The sequence below is a fragment of the Callorhinchus milii genome, unplaced genomic scaffold (genome assembly GCF_018977255.1).
Source record: "Callorhinchus milii isolate IMCB2004 unplaced genomic scaffold, IMCB_Cmil_1.0 Scaffold3, whole genome shotgun sequence".
Classification (NCBI taxonomy): Eukaryota; Metazoa; Chordata; class Chondrichthyes; order Chimaeriformes; family Callorhinchidae; genus Callorhinchus; species Callorhinchus milii.
The window spans coordinates 71806595-71822708 of NW_024704744.1; the positions used below are offsets into that span (position 1 = coordinate 71806595).

Genomic DNA, 16114 nt, shown 5'->3' on the forward strand with positions numbered 1-16114 from the left:
TGAAAGGCACACCCTTTTTTAAAAAACCCACACAATTTCACAACAGAAGAGCGAAAGAGCTGTGCCAAAATAGGAAGCACAAATATGCCAACTAAGATTAAGGTTGAATTCATATCAAAGTAGTTTCCATTCGATTTCACCCCACCCACCACCTCGGTTCTTATTCCAAGCTCATAAACATTTCAGAGGTTAAATAAAAATAGTGATTGCCAGAGCTCCTCTACAAACAAAAGCCACAAGTACAACACACATACACGCATTTAATTTTTAAAGCAAAAACATTCCAGTCTGTTGCAATAAAGTAGAATGTTACAAAGAGCCCATGGAAACAGCAACTGTGTTATCGTTATATTTGATATAGCGCCTTTCATGTCAGAAATCTCAAAGTGCTTCACAGGAATTAATGTAAATATAGCGACTGCATTTGTAGGCAACTGCCCCACAAATAGCCATGAAGTAAATTATTTGGAGATTGTTAGCTGGAAAAGCAGGAAAAATTCCCTCCTCAATTCGAATAGTGCCATGGGATCTTTAACTTCCTTGCACCTTTGGTATAATATCTCAAAATCAAGAGGATGACTGTGAAATGTGAGATTGCTAAACCCCAGAAAAGACTTGCATGATGCAATTGCAAATGTTATACAATATGGATTGCAAGGGCAGATCTAGAGGACATAGGTTTAAAATCAACAAGCCTGAATGAAACAGGGTTAGAGAATAGAAACTATTATTCTCCTGTAGAGATTTGAATCTAAATTGTATGAATCCTCATCACTTACTGCCCAACAGTGACATCAAGCTCCTGCACTCAGGCGGTTATCTGTTGCACTGGAACATGGAAAGGTATGCAATGGGGTTGCAGAGGCAGTATCAATGATGTGCCAACAGGCTAGTGGGCTAAGAGGATGTCCATACAATGATGACAACATACCATCCTGCATGTTGCAAATACTCTGGGGGAGGGAGAAGGGAGAAGTTGGTTTTGGGGTCTACTGTGCTGGGGGAATGATGCATTGTTGAAGGTTAAACCAAGGTCCGTCTAGCTATTCAAGTAGATGTAAAAAAATCATATGCCATACAATGACAATGGAGGAAAAGAGAAGTTATCAAGGGTTCGTACACTTCTGATTTGGTGACCTCAGTTGGCAAGTCTTTCATGGCTGTCAGGCTCCACTGGTCGCTCTCCGCAGACAAATAGCTGGCCTGACTGTTTTGGATCAAGTGAAAAGAACAACAACTGGGTGAGGTAATTGAGGAAGGCAGCGTTTATCTGTACCATCAGCCAGGAAAAGGAGAAGGGATGGGAAAACAAATAAACCACCTAAATCAATTACAACTCCAATCCTGTGACGATGCAAATCCTAGGAACAGCTCTACAATTTAACTAACTCACCTGCCAGCCATTGACAATCTTTTGATTAAAGATGCCAAACTCATAGCGGATTCCATAGCCATAGGCTGCCATGCCCAATGTTGCCATCGAATCCAGGAAACAGGCTATGAAGCAAGGGAATTGCAATTAGTACTGTACCAACCTCAGATCTGCAAATGTAATACTAACTGTTGAGTTAGGCAAGGGATGATAAGAGCACATTTAATGTCACAGAGCAGCCTTCATTAGATCTGGCACACCACCAAAATATTCTCAACTAATAGTCAATTGGCAAATAGTCTCAACTCATGTCTAAATCACTGAGCAGAATGGCTTCTTTGGCAGCCCTTCAGTTTGCTGCAGATTTTTCTTTTGGTCAGTGTCTCACACCAGCTAAAACCACACAACTTGCCACTGAAATCACCATCTGTCAAGCTTCCCAATCCTTGTATGCCTAGCACTATCGTATTTAGTAGGGCTTTGGCTTGCAGGGTTAACAGGAGCTGAGTGGGAAGAATCCCAGCTCCCAGTGACCATTGTAGATTGTTCAACAACAACAAGATTGCATTTATAGAGCGTCGGGAGGAAGTCCCAAGGCGCTGGACAGTTGGGTCGGGACCCGAGCAGGGGGGAAATGGTCAAGGTGAGGGGAGGGAAGGGAGGGAACGAGGAGGGGGTAGAGAGTCGAGAGCGGAGGTGAAGGCACGGTTGAAGAGAAAGGTCTTGAGACCGGCCTTGAAGGAGGAAAGGGAGGAAGCGGCGAAGGCACTGGGGGATGGAGTTCCAGAGCCTAGGGGCTGAGAGGCTGAAGGCCCGGCCACCGATGGTAGGGCGGTTAGGGCGGGGGGTGTGGAGCAGACCGGAACCAGAGGAACGGAGGGTAGGTAAATAGGGTAGGTAAATAGGGGGATAGTAGGTCGGAGAGGTGGGAGGGAGCAAGGCCCTGAATGGCCTTGTAGGTGAGGATGAGGATCTTGAATTCGATCCTCTGGGGGATGGGGAGCCAGTGGAGGTGAGCGAGGGTGGGAGTGATGTGGTCCCGAAGCCTGGTGCGGGACAGTACACGAGCTGCAGAGTTCTGAATGACTGCAGCTTGTGGAGGGAGGTGCCGGGAAGGCCGGCGAGGAGAGAGTTCCCATAGTCCAGCCTTGAGGTGATAAAGGCGTGGACCAGTGTTTCAGCAGCGTGAAGGGTGAGGTAGTGCCGTAGTCTGGGGATTTTCCGGAGGTGGTGGAAGGCGGTGCCAGTTGTGGCGCGGATATGGGGAAGAAAGGACAGCTCAGGGTCGAACAGAACACCGAGGTTCCTGACTGGCTTTGAGAGGTGGAGAATGCAGCCTTGGATGCTGATGCTGTCAGTGCCTGAGGTGCGGAGGCGCTGACGCGAACCAATCAGGAGGGCCTCCGTTTTGCGCACGTTGAGCTGTAGAACGTTGTCTCTCGTCCAGGACTCGATGTCGGACAGGCAGACGGTCAGGACATCGGTGGTTGTGGAGTTGAGGGTAGAGGAGGAAAGGTAGAGTTGGTGTCATCCGCATATATGTGGAAGTTAACCCCATGTCTGCGGATGATGTCACCAAGGGGGAGCATGTAGAGGGTGAAGAGGAGGGGACCGAGGACAGAGCCCTGAGGGACGCCGCACGAGACAGTGCGGGGGCTGGAGGAAAAGCCGTTAGTGGAAACAAAATGAAGACGGTGGGAGAGGTAGGACCTAAGTTGTGGGTTTGCAGCATTTTGTTAGTCTCCAATTCTTATTGCATCAGTTTCCAAAAGAGGTCAACAGGAGTAAGCAAATGTCAAACAACGCCTTAAGGGGGAACATTCTATTGTTACTTATGTAGGCAAATTAAGGCAAGTCTTGAGACGGTTTGAAAGGTCATAGGTTTGAATAGCTAGAGGAGTCCTCTGGACCGAAGAGCCTTACGCTGTCTAATTATTGCTCATAGTTCATTCCAACACTAGGTATTGTCCTCACTGCTCTCCTCTGCATTGCCGCTAGGGCTTGGAGAGCCCACTTATATCACAGTGACAGAACAAGATGCAGTACTCTAGGTGCAGTGTGATCAGAACACTTTACAGCCCCAGGGTGATGTCTGGGCATCTAAATTCAATTGATTGCCCATCATGAAAAACACAGTTCTCCAGTTAGGCACAAAAGAGTGTTAATATGCTCACCTTAGTCCACACCTTCCTGAAAATATAGTACATGTTGTAACAATGAGTTTGTCAATGGTGTGTGGGCGGGGGGTTGGTGGCTTAGACACTGTATAGTAGTGCGATCTATCCCTTTCTAACAAAGGACGCCAAGATCAATTGTTGCACAGATAAGAACACTTCACATCACACACTATGGCTTTTACCACACACCGACAGAGAATCACTTTATTCACTAAGTGATCAAAAGAATTTCTATTTACCTGCCAGGCGACCAAGGCCTCCATTGCCAAGCCCAGCATCTTCTTCAATCTCTTCCAGCTCTTCAATATCTAAACCGAGCTAGAAAGAGTTGCGAGTTAAGCTCAGTCTTGTCTTTTTTAAAAAGATTAAACGTTTTCTACTGAAACTCACTGCTCTCTTTTCTTTTTACTTTACCTTTGAGTTACAGTAGGTTGCAGGCACTTACGACTGTGTACATTGGGTCCAGAGTAGCAAAGTCTTTGCATTGCAACACATTTTTCAGTCAGCTTGGTTTGACATTTTATTATTTCACAATTTACAAATTTCTGATGGTTTGGACAGGCATTAATCTTTAGATTTTAATATCGATTTCACACACCATTTGGCATTTTAAGATTTCTGAACTGCAAATATCAAGAACAAGCTTGTATCTATTTTGCCAGAGGAAGCACGCAGTGTTGCTTCCACCTCAGTGAGGATCACGGATTGTGTTCTGGGTATAGATCACAAAAGGTTTGGATGGAGAAAGGCATTTGAACCCATGAGATCTCAACTACCAAAATGCCCATCCTGCCCATTCCAGCACCAAGCTACTTCTTAATGAGTTCCTGCCCGAGGCTCTATCACCTTCCTGTGAACCCACTGCAAAGGTTGATCACACTGTGTAACTGAATACTGTACTCCGATATTGCTTAGGAGAGTGGGAGAGAAGAAAAGGCTGTAGTTCCATGATAAACATGATGCTGCTTTACTTTTATTATGTTGTTGATTACATTGTGCTTCAGGAAATCCTGAGAGGCAGTTTTACACTCTGTAAATCCTGATAAATTCTAGTGTCCAAATGTTCCAGGTCTATAAAAATCCTATTTAAAAATACATTTAATAGGCAAGTGTCCACAGAACTGGTAATGTGATGCAGCTCCTAATATTCAGAACTCTGCAAAGCTAAAATACTGAAAGAGGGTTATTTTTACAGTACATTGTACAATCCAAAAAGAGTGTCTATCAGATTAGTGAGTCATTGCTGGTGTGAATGTCACTGCAATTGATATTCATTTCTTTGGGAATAGTAAGCCATTCAGTTTAAGATATTTACCATAAGTTGCAATAAAAAATATTTTTCCTTTCTCGTTTTATTCTTTTATGCTATTTTTTAAGCCCGATGGGTTCAATGGCATCACACAGACTAATAATAGCTAATTTTTGATGGATGCTTATTTGTCCTTTCACAGCACATTGGCCCAAGCAATAAGATTGTGTAGCCAGCCCCAAAAGCAGTCTCTTACTTGATAAATGGCCTCATCTGTGGCATTCTGGAGCCCAAGGTTTACCATAGTGTTCTGTAGAGTCCGGCCCATGTAGAACTCCAGAGATAGGTAATAAACACGCTGCAACACAAAGAAAATGTCAGTTAGAGTATAAATTCAGACCATTGTACCTAGTCGTGCTTGTATAAGACCACCATTATAAAAAGGCTTTGAAATAGGATATCTGTCTGTCCTTTCAGGTGCAGGATGGTCTTTTGGATCTGAAATCAGGGTTCCAATCTCAAAATGGTTTTAAAAGGAGGGAAGATACAGTAAAAATTTTAAATAATAATAACCCTTGCATTTGATATAGCGCCTTATCATGTCTTCGAGGCGTCTCAAAGTGCTTCACAGAATATACTATAGAGTGAATGGACTATATATTTTGTGGACAATGTATTGACTGTGGATTCAAGTAGCTCAAGTTGAATCAAAAAGCAAAGTACAGTATTCAAGAGAAGGATGTTAATTGTGAAAGCAGGGAGGATCATCCTCACTGAAAGAGTTAAGGCGAGAGCCTCTGTGATGGAGGCTTGGTAAAAACAGAAATACCCGTATAATACATAAATAGTTCTATTTACAATACAATGTTGAAATTGGTGAACCCATTGACTTTATGGTGAATAAGCTATAACTTTACTAACAACACATTGTGAGCTCTTGCCAACCTGAACCTAATGCTCTCCAGAATTAGGTAAGCAGGATTCATCCTTCCAGGGGGAAAGAATGTGTATTCCAATGCAATTAATATCTCGGTAATTTCCATGTATAGATGGAACTCTCACAAAGATGCATGGAACTCGGTTTGGTTTCGCTTAAGCATGGTGATGATATCCCACATGTCAGATGCCTAGTTGAACAAAAAAAAACTCTGAAAGGATTAATTTCAAGATTCTCCCCATCTCTCTCACCTGCTCATAACCTACTGTTCTGTCTGGCCTTTCGCTCAGCTAACACAGGTCTGCTGTGGATCCTTGATCCCTTCAACCTTAGGGTCCTTTCAGCCATGACACCCCTAACCTCTCAAACACCCTGTCTCAATCACACCTGAAAAATGATCTGACTATGGTCATCTCTCTCCCCCCACTTGCTCAGTACTGTGCAGCTCTCTGAGATATAACCCTACATGGACGGAGCTAGTATTTTTATTGCAGAGAGGCCACCATTTTAGAACAACTATGGTCTAATCTCATTCAGCTCCAATTAACATTTATGTTAAGACATTATTGGACCATTGTACGCAAACTAAGGCATCCCTGAGTCCAGGATTCAGTGACTGACCATTAGGTTTAGAATGCTCTCCCTTACACTAAATTCATCTAACAGCAATAGAATCAAAAACTATTGCAGCACAGAAACATGTAATTTTGCCCATGACGTCTGCACTGGTGAAACACCTAATCTAATCCTACTCTCCTACTTGCCCCCAACCATTTTTAAATGTTCTCTTCTCCAGAGAATATCTAATTATTTAAACACAATTTATGAACTCAGCAATTGAATGAGACCCAGAACTCTTTACAGAGAGCTCTTCTCAATAATAAATCAGCTTGTCCCAAGGGAGCTTCTCTCAGCAGACCTGCACAGTTAATAGGTTTCAAGTAACCTCCTGAGATCTATAAAATGTACATGTCCTTTGTTAACCTCTCAACCACTTGTAATGTTGTCATTTACATTTAACCCTTTACTTTGTTGAGTCATAAGTGGCAGAGAAATGCAACAGGAAACAATTAAAATTTAATTTCTTCCCTTCACTTTAACTATTTTGTTAGTTATAAGTTGGTTAGAATAACCTGTAAACTATACATTAAATTATACATATCTAGCTCTCAGCAGTCAAGTCATGGTAGGTGGGGGGGGAAGGGGCGGTTGGAGGAAGGAAATTTATTGAGGAAAAATAAGTGAAAGACTAAGGTCTGTAGCACAGGACACCATCAAATGTTGAAGAGAGGACACGAGACTGAACAGTCTCTAGGCATCAAGTTTTAACTTCTGTAGATTACAATAGATGATAGTTCCAGTTTCAACATCCTGATAAAGGAATTGGGAACAGGAATTCTTCGCTCAAGATAAGAATTCATATCAACACAGTGGGGTTGGGCAGCAACATTGAACTGAATTTTGTAAACCTCTGCCAAGAATTACCTAATCCTAAAAATGGCTATTTTTCTGCTGGTCAAGCTGACAACATCAACAGGTCAATTCTGGATTACAGCTGCACTGGATTGACTTTAGTGGCTATTAACTAGCCACCAAAATACACTGACACATCGTATTGCTTCAGCTTCTCTGCCCCCACCCTTTGGAAATCCAACCCACAGTCCCTTCGTCTTGCTCCCCCCTTGCCTCCTGCAAAGCACGTCTCAAGACCCTCTTCTTCAACCACGCATTCGGCCACCCTATTACCCCTATACTCCAACCCCCTGATCCCAAACCCCTGCTCAGGTCCAAATCCCCAAGTGTCCAGGGCCTTGAGAAGTCCTCCTGACGTGAAAGGCACTATTCAAATGTAATTTGTTGTTCTTGCTAGATATACCTATAGAGCTAAAGTGACATTTTTATTTTCTTCTGCAAAGGTTTGACTTCCTGTGTCAAGTCTGTCCTCTCATTGATCCACAACATAAAAGCATACGCATTGCAGGGCTGGAAAAAGCTCAGTGCTGCTAATCTTTCCATCTTGAAAAGGAATACCAAACTGCTTTGCATATAATGCCATGAAATTATCCTCCTTCCGCAGTCTTTCGAGGCATTTTAGAATGGTTGGTTATATTTCTAACAAACTTAATCATAAGATCATTTCAGCACACACAAAAAATCTAGTTACTAAGTATCTTTGCCAACATTTTTCCAAAATGACTGTGTAACATTATGCCTATCATTTGTAGCAGGAATGTATTACCAAGTGGTAGGTCTAAGGAGACCAATTAAGGTAACAAAGAGCTCCAACCACAGTGAATGTGAAATACTGTAGCAACAAACCTCTGTTCTAAGCAAAGAAGGAAAGCAATGTTGCGAAGGGCTGATTTCACCACTTTCCATTCAGTTCCTTTTTCTAAAGACGAAGGGCCATTTATCATACAACAGCAGTTTAACACTAATAATAACAAAATTACATTTACATGGAGCCTTTCGTGTTGGGAGGACGTCCCAAGCATTGGACAGTCAGTGTTTTGGACCTGAGCTGGGGATCGGGGTGGGTGGACGGTGGGATTGGGGAGGGTGGCGGGGAAAAAGGAGGGTAGATCGAAGACACAGTCAAAGAGGAGGGTCTTGAGATGGATCTTGAAGAAGGCAAGGGAGGGGGCCAAGCGGAAGGACTGCAGGATGGAGTTCTAGAGGGTGGGGACTAACTACACAATAAAGTTGGTTTTAAAACCATGTAGAGTATTGTACCATACAAATAGAAACATTTTCATTCTAAAGATAAAGGGTGCATCTAGATAGCTGTCTGCACATGGTTTAATGTAGGACAACATAACAGTTACTAGATACATACAGGAAAGAGAGACCCAGTAACTCATCTCCCCACACCATCCTTTTGCAAAATATACATCTACAAAATAGTTCTTGGTGCTGGCCATTAAGAGCATTTCCCACTAACCTGTAGGCTGAACTACTTGTATGCAAATCACAAGCTTTAAAGTATACAGACCTCACAAATTACCATTTACACCAATTCAGATCCAGCTCCATTTCTATGCAAATCTTTCTGGTTCAGGGCAAATAGCGTGCCATTCATCATGTGAAAGAGATGGCTAATGAAATGAAGAGACTTTGGTCAACTCATTTTAATTCGGTAATGAAAAAGAAAATCCAGCTCTGATCCCTTTCAAGCCAAGTCCCAAGTGACATATTACTTTAAGAATTCAGTTGGAAGAGCTCTCATTTAGAAAAAAACATTCTACTGGAATCAATTTTGACTGTAGTGGCTCAGTGCATTTAATGGGCATCTTAAAAAAACTGCAGTATTGAGAATTATAAGATAGCAGCAAGCACTTGAAGATATTTCATTTATATGGTTTACAGAACTCTCCAATTTCTTCTTTAACCCATGGGAACAGAATTGTGAAACATCGCCTTCGTGCAATTAGTTTGGGCAATTGTCAGTATCCCAGATACAACTAGCATCCACTGGAGAGAAATTGATGACTGGCATAATGCTACAAGTGATATACAATTTACACACGACCAAATGCATCACAACACAAATTATTGTTATGCAGAAAACCATTTCTACTCTGACATAATCTGCATTTCAAGGTTATAATGATAATACGTACATTTGATATAGTGCATTTTAATTCAGGATATGTCCCAAAGCACTTCACAGGATATACTGTAAAATGCAGTGACTTTTTCTTGTGGACAAACACAGCAATAAAATGACAAGTTTTAATGGAGGGGGAAGGGAGTAAGGAAGGAGAATTTATTGGCAAGGACTCTGCCGAACATCAGTATTAACTTCTTACAACTAAATGTTGAGAAGACGGAAGCCCTACTCCTTGGCTCCCATCAACATCTTCTGTCCTTTGGCTCTAACCTCCTTAACCTCCCCAGCCTGTCCCTCAGACTCACTGAACCAGTGCACACCTGAGATGTCAGGTTTGACCCACAGCTGTATTTCCTTCCCCGCCATCTTCCACATACTCACCTGTACTAAACTCCATACCCCCATCACATCAGTTCTTGCCCGACTCCCCATCGCCAAACGGATCGATTTCAAGATCCTCACACTCGTTTTCAAATCCCTTCGTGCCCTGGCACCCCCCTATCTCTCCAACCTGTTTACTTCATCCCACTACTCACTGCCTCCGGCCTTCTGCATGTCCCTTGTGCCCTGCGCTCCACCATTGGTGGCTGAGGTTTCAGCCACTATGCCCCAAAATTCTGGAATACTCTTCCTCTATCTCTCTTGCCCCTTCCTTAGGTTATGCCTGAAGACCTTCTTATTCGACCATACCTATGGTCACCTCCCTCTCCCCCCTCCTCGCTCCCTCCCTTCCCTCCCCTCACCCTAACCATTTCCCCCCTGCTCGGGTCATGACCCAACTGTGCAGCGCCTTGGGACGTCCTCCTGACGTGAAAGGCGCTTTATAAATGGAATCTTGTTGTTGTTGTTGTTGTAAAGTGCTCTGGGATGCTACCCTGCATAAGGGGCACTACATAAATGCAAGTTATTGTTGTTGGGAAAAACTCCCTTCTCTTTTTGAATAGTGCTGTGGATCTTTCAGCATCCACCTGAACAGGCACACTAGCCCTTAATTTAATGTCTCACCTGAAAGGCGGCATCTCCAACAATGCAGCACACCCTCGGTGCTGCACTGGAGTGTCATTTAAGACTATGTGATTCCAAGTCCTAAAGCAGAGCTTGAACCCAAAACATTCCAACAATCTATCTCTGGGATTTCATATATAGGTGGGATGCATGGAATTCTCAGGTTGGTTTGAATACTCTTAAGAATGGTGATGGGTTTCTGGACATGTCAGACCAAAATAAAAACAAGAGAGTGCAATACTACCAACTGAGCCAGGTCAACATACACTGCTCAAGTTTAGTTGAGCATAAACCTTTCATCCATTGCACGGAGACTGCCTGATGGCGTTAAAAATTACATTTTAAACTCTCTGCTTGACTGCAGATTTAAAAACAAGTGTTTATAAAAGATGGTGCAGTAGATGTGATACAGTTCAGAGAAAATGTTGTATTCACTGACGCAAGATAATATAGCTCCCCGAGATGTCTGGGTTTTGTCCAGCAAGTAAATGAGCTACACAGATAAGGAAGGTTCATGATTTTAAGGAGTGTGGGGTATAGACAGGTACATGAGCAGAAGGGGAACCAGGGATGGGGAGTGGGGGAGAAGAAAGACACAAGAAAGCACTGGTTTGGCCACCTCAGACCTCTTTTTGCAGCTTCTTTCAGGGGCTGATAAGCAGGTTTCCCACATAATCCCATACACAAGAGATTGTGCACAAGTCAGGACAAACTAAAAGAAAGAGAATTACTGAAAGAAGGAATCTCACCCCAAACACAGGTATAATGTCAATCATATATATTTTTTATTTTATTTATTCGAGAGCTACCAATAAAATGTTACCGAATGTAGAACTTTTTTTTTTGAAAGACACATTGCATGGCAACACAGAACCACAACCAACATTGTTATTTACTTCCAGTGCACTGCGGTTTTGTTAAGTATTGACCGGTTTGGAAGAATTCACAGTTAAGTGCCTGAAGTTAACTGCTACAATCTTCTATTCTAATTAAGTTCCTTCACACTGATGGCAGTCCACCCTGCCACACACACACACAGTTACCAGCACTCAATTTAAACAAATACCAGTTCAGCACAAAATGCTGACTCATCTTGGAGTTGGTAACTTTCCAATACCTCACACAAGATTTACATGTGCATACCTAAATAGAAAACATCAATCTGCTATTCTAACCATTTTGAGGGGAGGAAGATATAATAATTTGTGCATTTGATATACCACCTCATCATTTGAAAGGTCTCAAAGCGCTTCACATGATTGATTGTAAAATGGATTAACTGTATATTTTGTGGGTGAAAATGAAAAGCAAAGAGGGGAGGGTTCAGTCAACTCTGATCTTTTCTTCACATCCATAAAATATACACCCTAGGGGGGAAAAAGGGAGGATGGGTAGGAAGCAGAAGCAAATACTGACCATCCCAGACAGGAGCCATAGTTCCATTGCTGCTCAGTCTAAATTCAGGTCATATTTGAGAGCAAACAAAGGATCTTTTATTTTCTTGTTAACTTTCCTGCTATTCCCCAAGCCATTTGAAAACCTTGGCCCACACAGGTAAGCAGCTCCCACGCTCTCAGAACCGCTCCAGCCTCACAATTCATTCGACAGAATATCTCATAGCTCATCACCCAAAGAGAAATTGCCCTTTTTAAAAAAAAATGCAAAAAGGGACACGTTTGTCTTAACCGTAATTTAAAATGTCTGCTGACATATCAAGGGTATGGAGTTACTATCTTTTTTTAAAAAAGCGATACTCCCTTTTAAGATTATAACCAAAGTTGTCTGATGAACACTGCAACAGCTTGAATGAGATAGTCGGTGCGGGCACACACCCCATCTCCCCCAATAACCTTAACCACAGGTATTTAAGTAGCGCCCTGATTTCTCCATTTACTGCACTGCACCGGTTTCTTTAAAAGCACCGGTTTCCTTAAAAGCACCGGTTTCCTTGGAAAGTTGAGGTCAAAAAATATTTTTGGGGGATTGCAAACACTGCAAGAGTCACTCCCTACACTAAGACGTTTGTGGGGTCAATTAATAACAAAGTTTGCAGTAGAATTTGCAACTGCGAACAAGGAAATAAATTCATCTGCACATCTTTTTTTTTGCTGTGGGCTGGTAACCAAAAGAATAACCCGTAGAACACAATTGCCTACTAAATAAATAGTGCAGAATACGGAAGAGTGGAAAGTTGAAACTCTGATCACATTCAGGGGAGAAAATCGTCGCAGATTGCGTTTTGCCACTTTGAAGCTGATCGCTGCGGAGATTTGTTGTGAAGCAAAAAAATAAATAACGCTGACATGAACCCATAGATGTGTGGGAAACGCAGTTTGGCTTCCCCTTCGAATATCTGCTTAGGGCTTAAATCGTAAACCAGGAAGTTGATGCGTTAAAGGATAGTGGTTAAAACGTTTGTCTGAAGGTTACTGCACCGTTCAAATCAACCGCATCGCCAGAGATTAATGTAGACAGAGAGCGAGAGGGTTAATGCAGGCAGAGAGAGAGTTAATATACAGGTAGAGAGAGGGGGAGTGGGTTAATGCAGGCGGGGGGGGTTAATGCAGGCGGGGGGGGTTAATGCAGGCGGGGGGGGGTTAATGCAGGCGGGGGGGGTTAATGCAGGCGGGGGGGGGGGTTAATGCAGGCAGAGGAGGGGGGATGGGGGAGGTGGGGGTGGGGGTGATGCAGGCAGAGGAGGGGGGGGTGGGGGTGATGCAGGCAGAGGGGGGGTGGAGGAGGGTGGGGGGTGGGGGGGGTGATGCAGGCGGGGGGGGTGTGGAGGGGGGGTGGGGGGTGATGCAGGCAGAGGGGGGGGTGTGGAGGGGGGGGGGTGATGTAGGCAGAGGGGGGGGTGTGGAGGGGGGGGGTGATGCAGGCAGAGGGGGTGGGGGGGGGGGGGGTGTGGCAGAGGGGGGGGGGGGGGGGGGGGTGATGCAGGCAGAGGGGGGGGGTGTGGAGGGGGGGGGTGATGCAGGCAGGGGGGGGGTGTGGAGGGGGGGGGTGATGCAGGCAGAGGGGGGGGGGTGTGGAGGGGGGGGGGGTGATGCAGGCAGAGGGGGGGTGTGTGGAGGAGGGGGGGGGGGGTGATGCAGGCAGAGGGGGGGGGTGTGGAGGGGGGGGGTGATGCAGGCAGAGGGGGGGGTGTGGAGGAGGGGGGGGGGGGTGATGCAGGCAGAGGGGGGGAGTGTGGAGGGGGGGGGGGGGGTGATGCAGGCAGAGGGGGGGGGTGTGGAGGAGGGTGGGGGGGTGATGCAGGCAGAGGGGGGGGTGTGGAGGGGGTGGGGGGGGGGGGGTGATGCAGGCAGAGAGCAGAGAGAGTCCATGGCCTGACCCTCGGGCGGGGGAGGGAGCGATGGGTCGAGTGAGAGCCGACACCCACCTTCGGGTCTTTCTCATAGTAGTATTGCTGAGTGCGGATCCAGCGCCCCACCAGGTGGTCCCTCACGGTGTGTGCGAGAGCAAAGTAGTAATCCCGGGGGGTCGCCACGTTCCTGTCCTTCACCAGAGTGAAGTGCAGGTGTCGGTTGAAGCTCTTCTTGAGTTGCACCACGTCGGCGAGTTCCGCGATCCCCCGGACGCTGATCTGCTTCCTTTTCTCGTAGTCTGTCAGCGGAGTGACCATAGTGCCGGGGAGTGGGGGGGGGGGAGTGGGGGTGCAGGGGAGAGTAGGGGTGCAGGGGGAGACGGGGAGAGTGGGGGAGGACGGGGAGAGTGGGGGTGGAGGGGGAGACGGGGAGACTGGGGGTGGAGGGGAGAGTGGGGTGGAGGGGGAGAGTGGGGGTGGAGGGGGGAGTGGGGTGGAGGGGGAGAGTGGGGGTGGAGGGGGAGAGTGGGGGGGGGGGGAGAGTGGGGGTGGAGGGGAGAGTGGGGTGGAGGGGGAGAGTGGGGTGGAGGGGGAGAGTGGGGGTGGAGGGGGGAGAGTGGGGGTGGAGGGGGGGAGTGGGGTGGAGGGGGAGAGTGGGGTGGAGGGGGGAGAGTGGGGTTGGAGGGGGGAGAGTGGGGGTGGAGGGGGAGAGTGGGGTGGAGGGGGAGAGTGGGGTGGAGGGGGAGAGTGGGGGTGGAGGGGGAGAGTGGGGTGGAGGGGAGAGTGGGGGTGGAGGGGGAGATGGGGGTGGAGGGGGAGAGGGGGGTGGAGGGGGAGAGTGGGGGTGGAGGGGGAGAGTGGGGGTGGAGGAGGTGCAGTGGGAGACAGGAGCACGAAGTGTTTTGCAGACTTCTGCTCAGACTGACACCCGCTGCGATCTGATCTTATTATTATTATTTTTTTTTGCTTTCTCCCTTCCTTTCCTACAGACACCCCCCGGGACGAGAGACTCACCGAGTACAGGAGGTGCAATGTCTCTCTCTCTCTCTCTCTCACACTCCCTCTCTCCTCCCTCTCTCGCTTGATATGGGGGAAGGCCGCCCTGACGTCAACCCAATGACCACTCGTTAGAAGCTGAACTGCAATTGCATTCGGCAGAGGTGCAAAGATCCCGGAAATTTAAGGGGGTGGAAAGGGAGGGAGGGGGTGGGGAGGGGGGTCGATCAGAGAGAATCGCAAGACCCCTTTTAACACATGAGGGTTTTTTTATTTTTTTTATTTTTTTTTATTTTTGCATCAATTGGTTGGTTCTTTTTTTCTTTTCTTCTTGTTGTTGTTGTTGTTGTGGTGGCGGTGGTGGTCAGTCCGGCAAACCATCATTGTGCATGAGCCGTCCAAAGCAGACAGGAATATGGTGGCAATGACCCCCCCCCCCCCCCCCACCCCTCTGCCACCCCCCCCCACCCGGGTCTGGAACGGAATGCGCTTTCTCTGCCTTCGGGGAACGCGGCTCGCTTAGCTTATTCCGAAGAGTATTCGGCTCAGGTTCGCAACGGCCAAGGCTCGGGGCCCGCAGAGTGTGCGATGTGGTAGTGTTGGGGGTATACGTGTGCCGCCAGGTAGTGCAAAACCCACTGCTGTGCGCTCAGTGTGCACATCGACTGTACCCGTGCAAAAAAGGTGCGCGCGCGCACGCACACACACACACACACACAGCAGGTGCTGCGCAAGTGTCTCTGAAGGTGAGGCGGTGTGGTGAGCTATGCTCATGAGCTGAAGGGCAGGATAATAATAATCCTTGCATTTGATACAGCGCTTTTCACGTCTTCTAGACATCTCAAAGCGCTTCACAGAATAGACTGTAAAGTGAATTGACTGTATATTTGTGGGCAAAACGCGGCAGCCAATTGCACACAGCGGTGTCCCACAAAGTCGTGGATTGAAAATGACCAATTTATTATTGTTTTGTTTTGGAGGTATTATTATTACGCGTGTGGAGTAAGGGAACTTGGGAGTAAGGATGGTTGGAGCTCAAGCCTTTGATACTGCTTCTTTGTTGGGTGGAAAGCAATGTGTGGGCCTGGATGCTAATTGGGGTGGGCTGTGTCCACCCATGACTATGCCACTGCTGCTGACCCACATGGCAAGGAACTGGACTATCGAGGCCACCACAGACAACTGACTTGATTTTGACATTCTGTTGGCAAGCAAGAATGGGCAATGAAGACAGAAGTCATAATCGAGTCGGTTGCCTGTGGTGGTCTCAATAGTCCAGTTCCTTGCCATGTGGGTTAGCAGTAGTGGCATAGCCATGGATGACCACAGCCCATTACATCGAGGCATGACTATGCAAATTCCTTGCTTGTCGGCCTCCTCAACTCCTCCCTCCATAGGCTGTAGATCATCCAGAACTCTGCAGCCCGTGTCCTCTCCTGCACCAGGCTCCGTGACCCTATC

At 46.4% G+C, this 16114-nt stretch overlaps 1 protein-coding gene across 1 annotated transcript in view; it reads right to left on the reverse strand.

The window, feature by feature from the left end:
- The window catches only part of pygb (phosphorylase, glycogen; brain), a 45097-nt gene extending 31119 nt beyond the window's left edge, over positions 1-13978 (reverse strand). Inside the window, exons 1-4 of the mRNA XM_042332830.1 lie at positions 13733-13978; positions 5055-5156; positions 3789-3867; positions 1394-1497 (exon numbers count right to left, since the gene is read on the reverse strand). Of these exons, the coding sequence (XP_042188764.1) occupies positions 1394-1497; positions 3789-3867; positions 5055-5156; positions 13733-13975 (528 nt within the window). The 5' untranslated portion in view covers positions 13976-13978. The remainder of the gene's footprint in view (positions 1-1393; positions 1498-3788; positions 3868-5054; positions 5157-13732) is intronic.
- Between the last annotated feature and the right edge of the window lie 2136 nt (positions 13979-16114).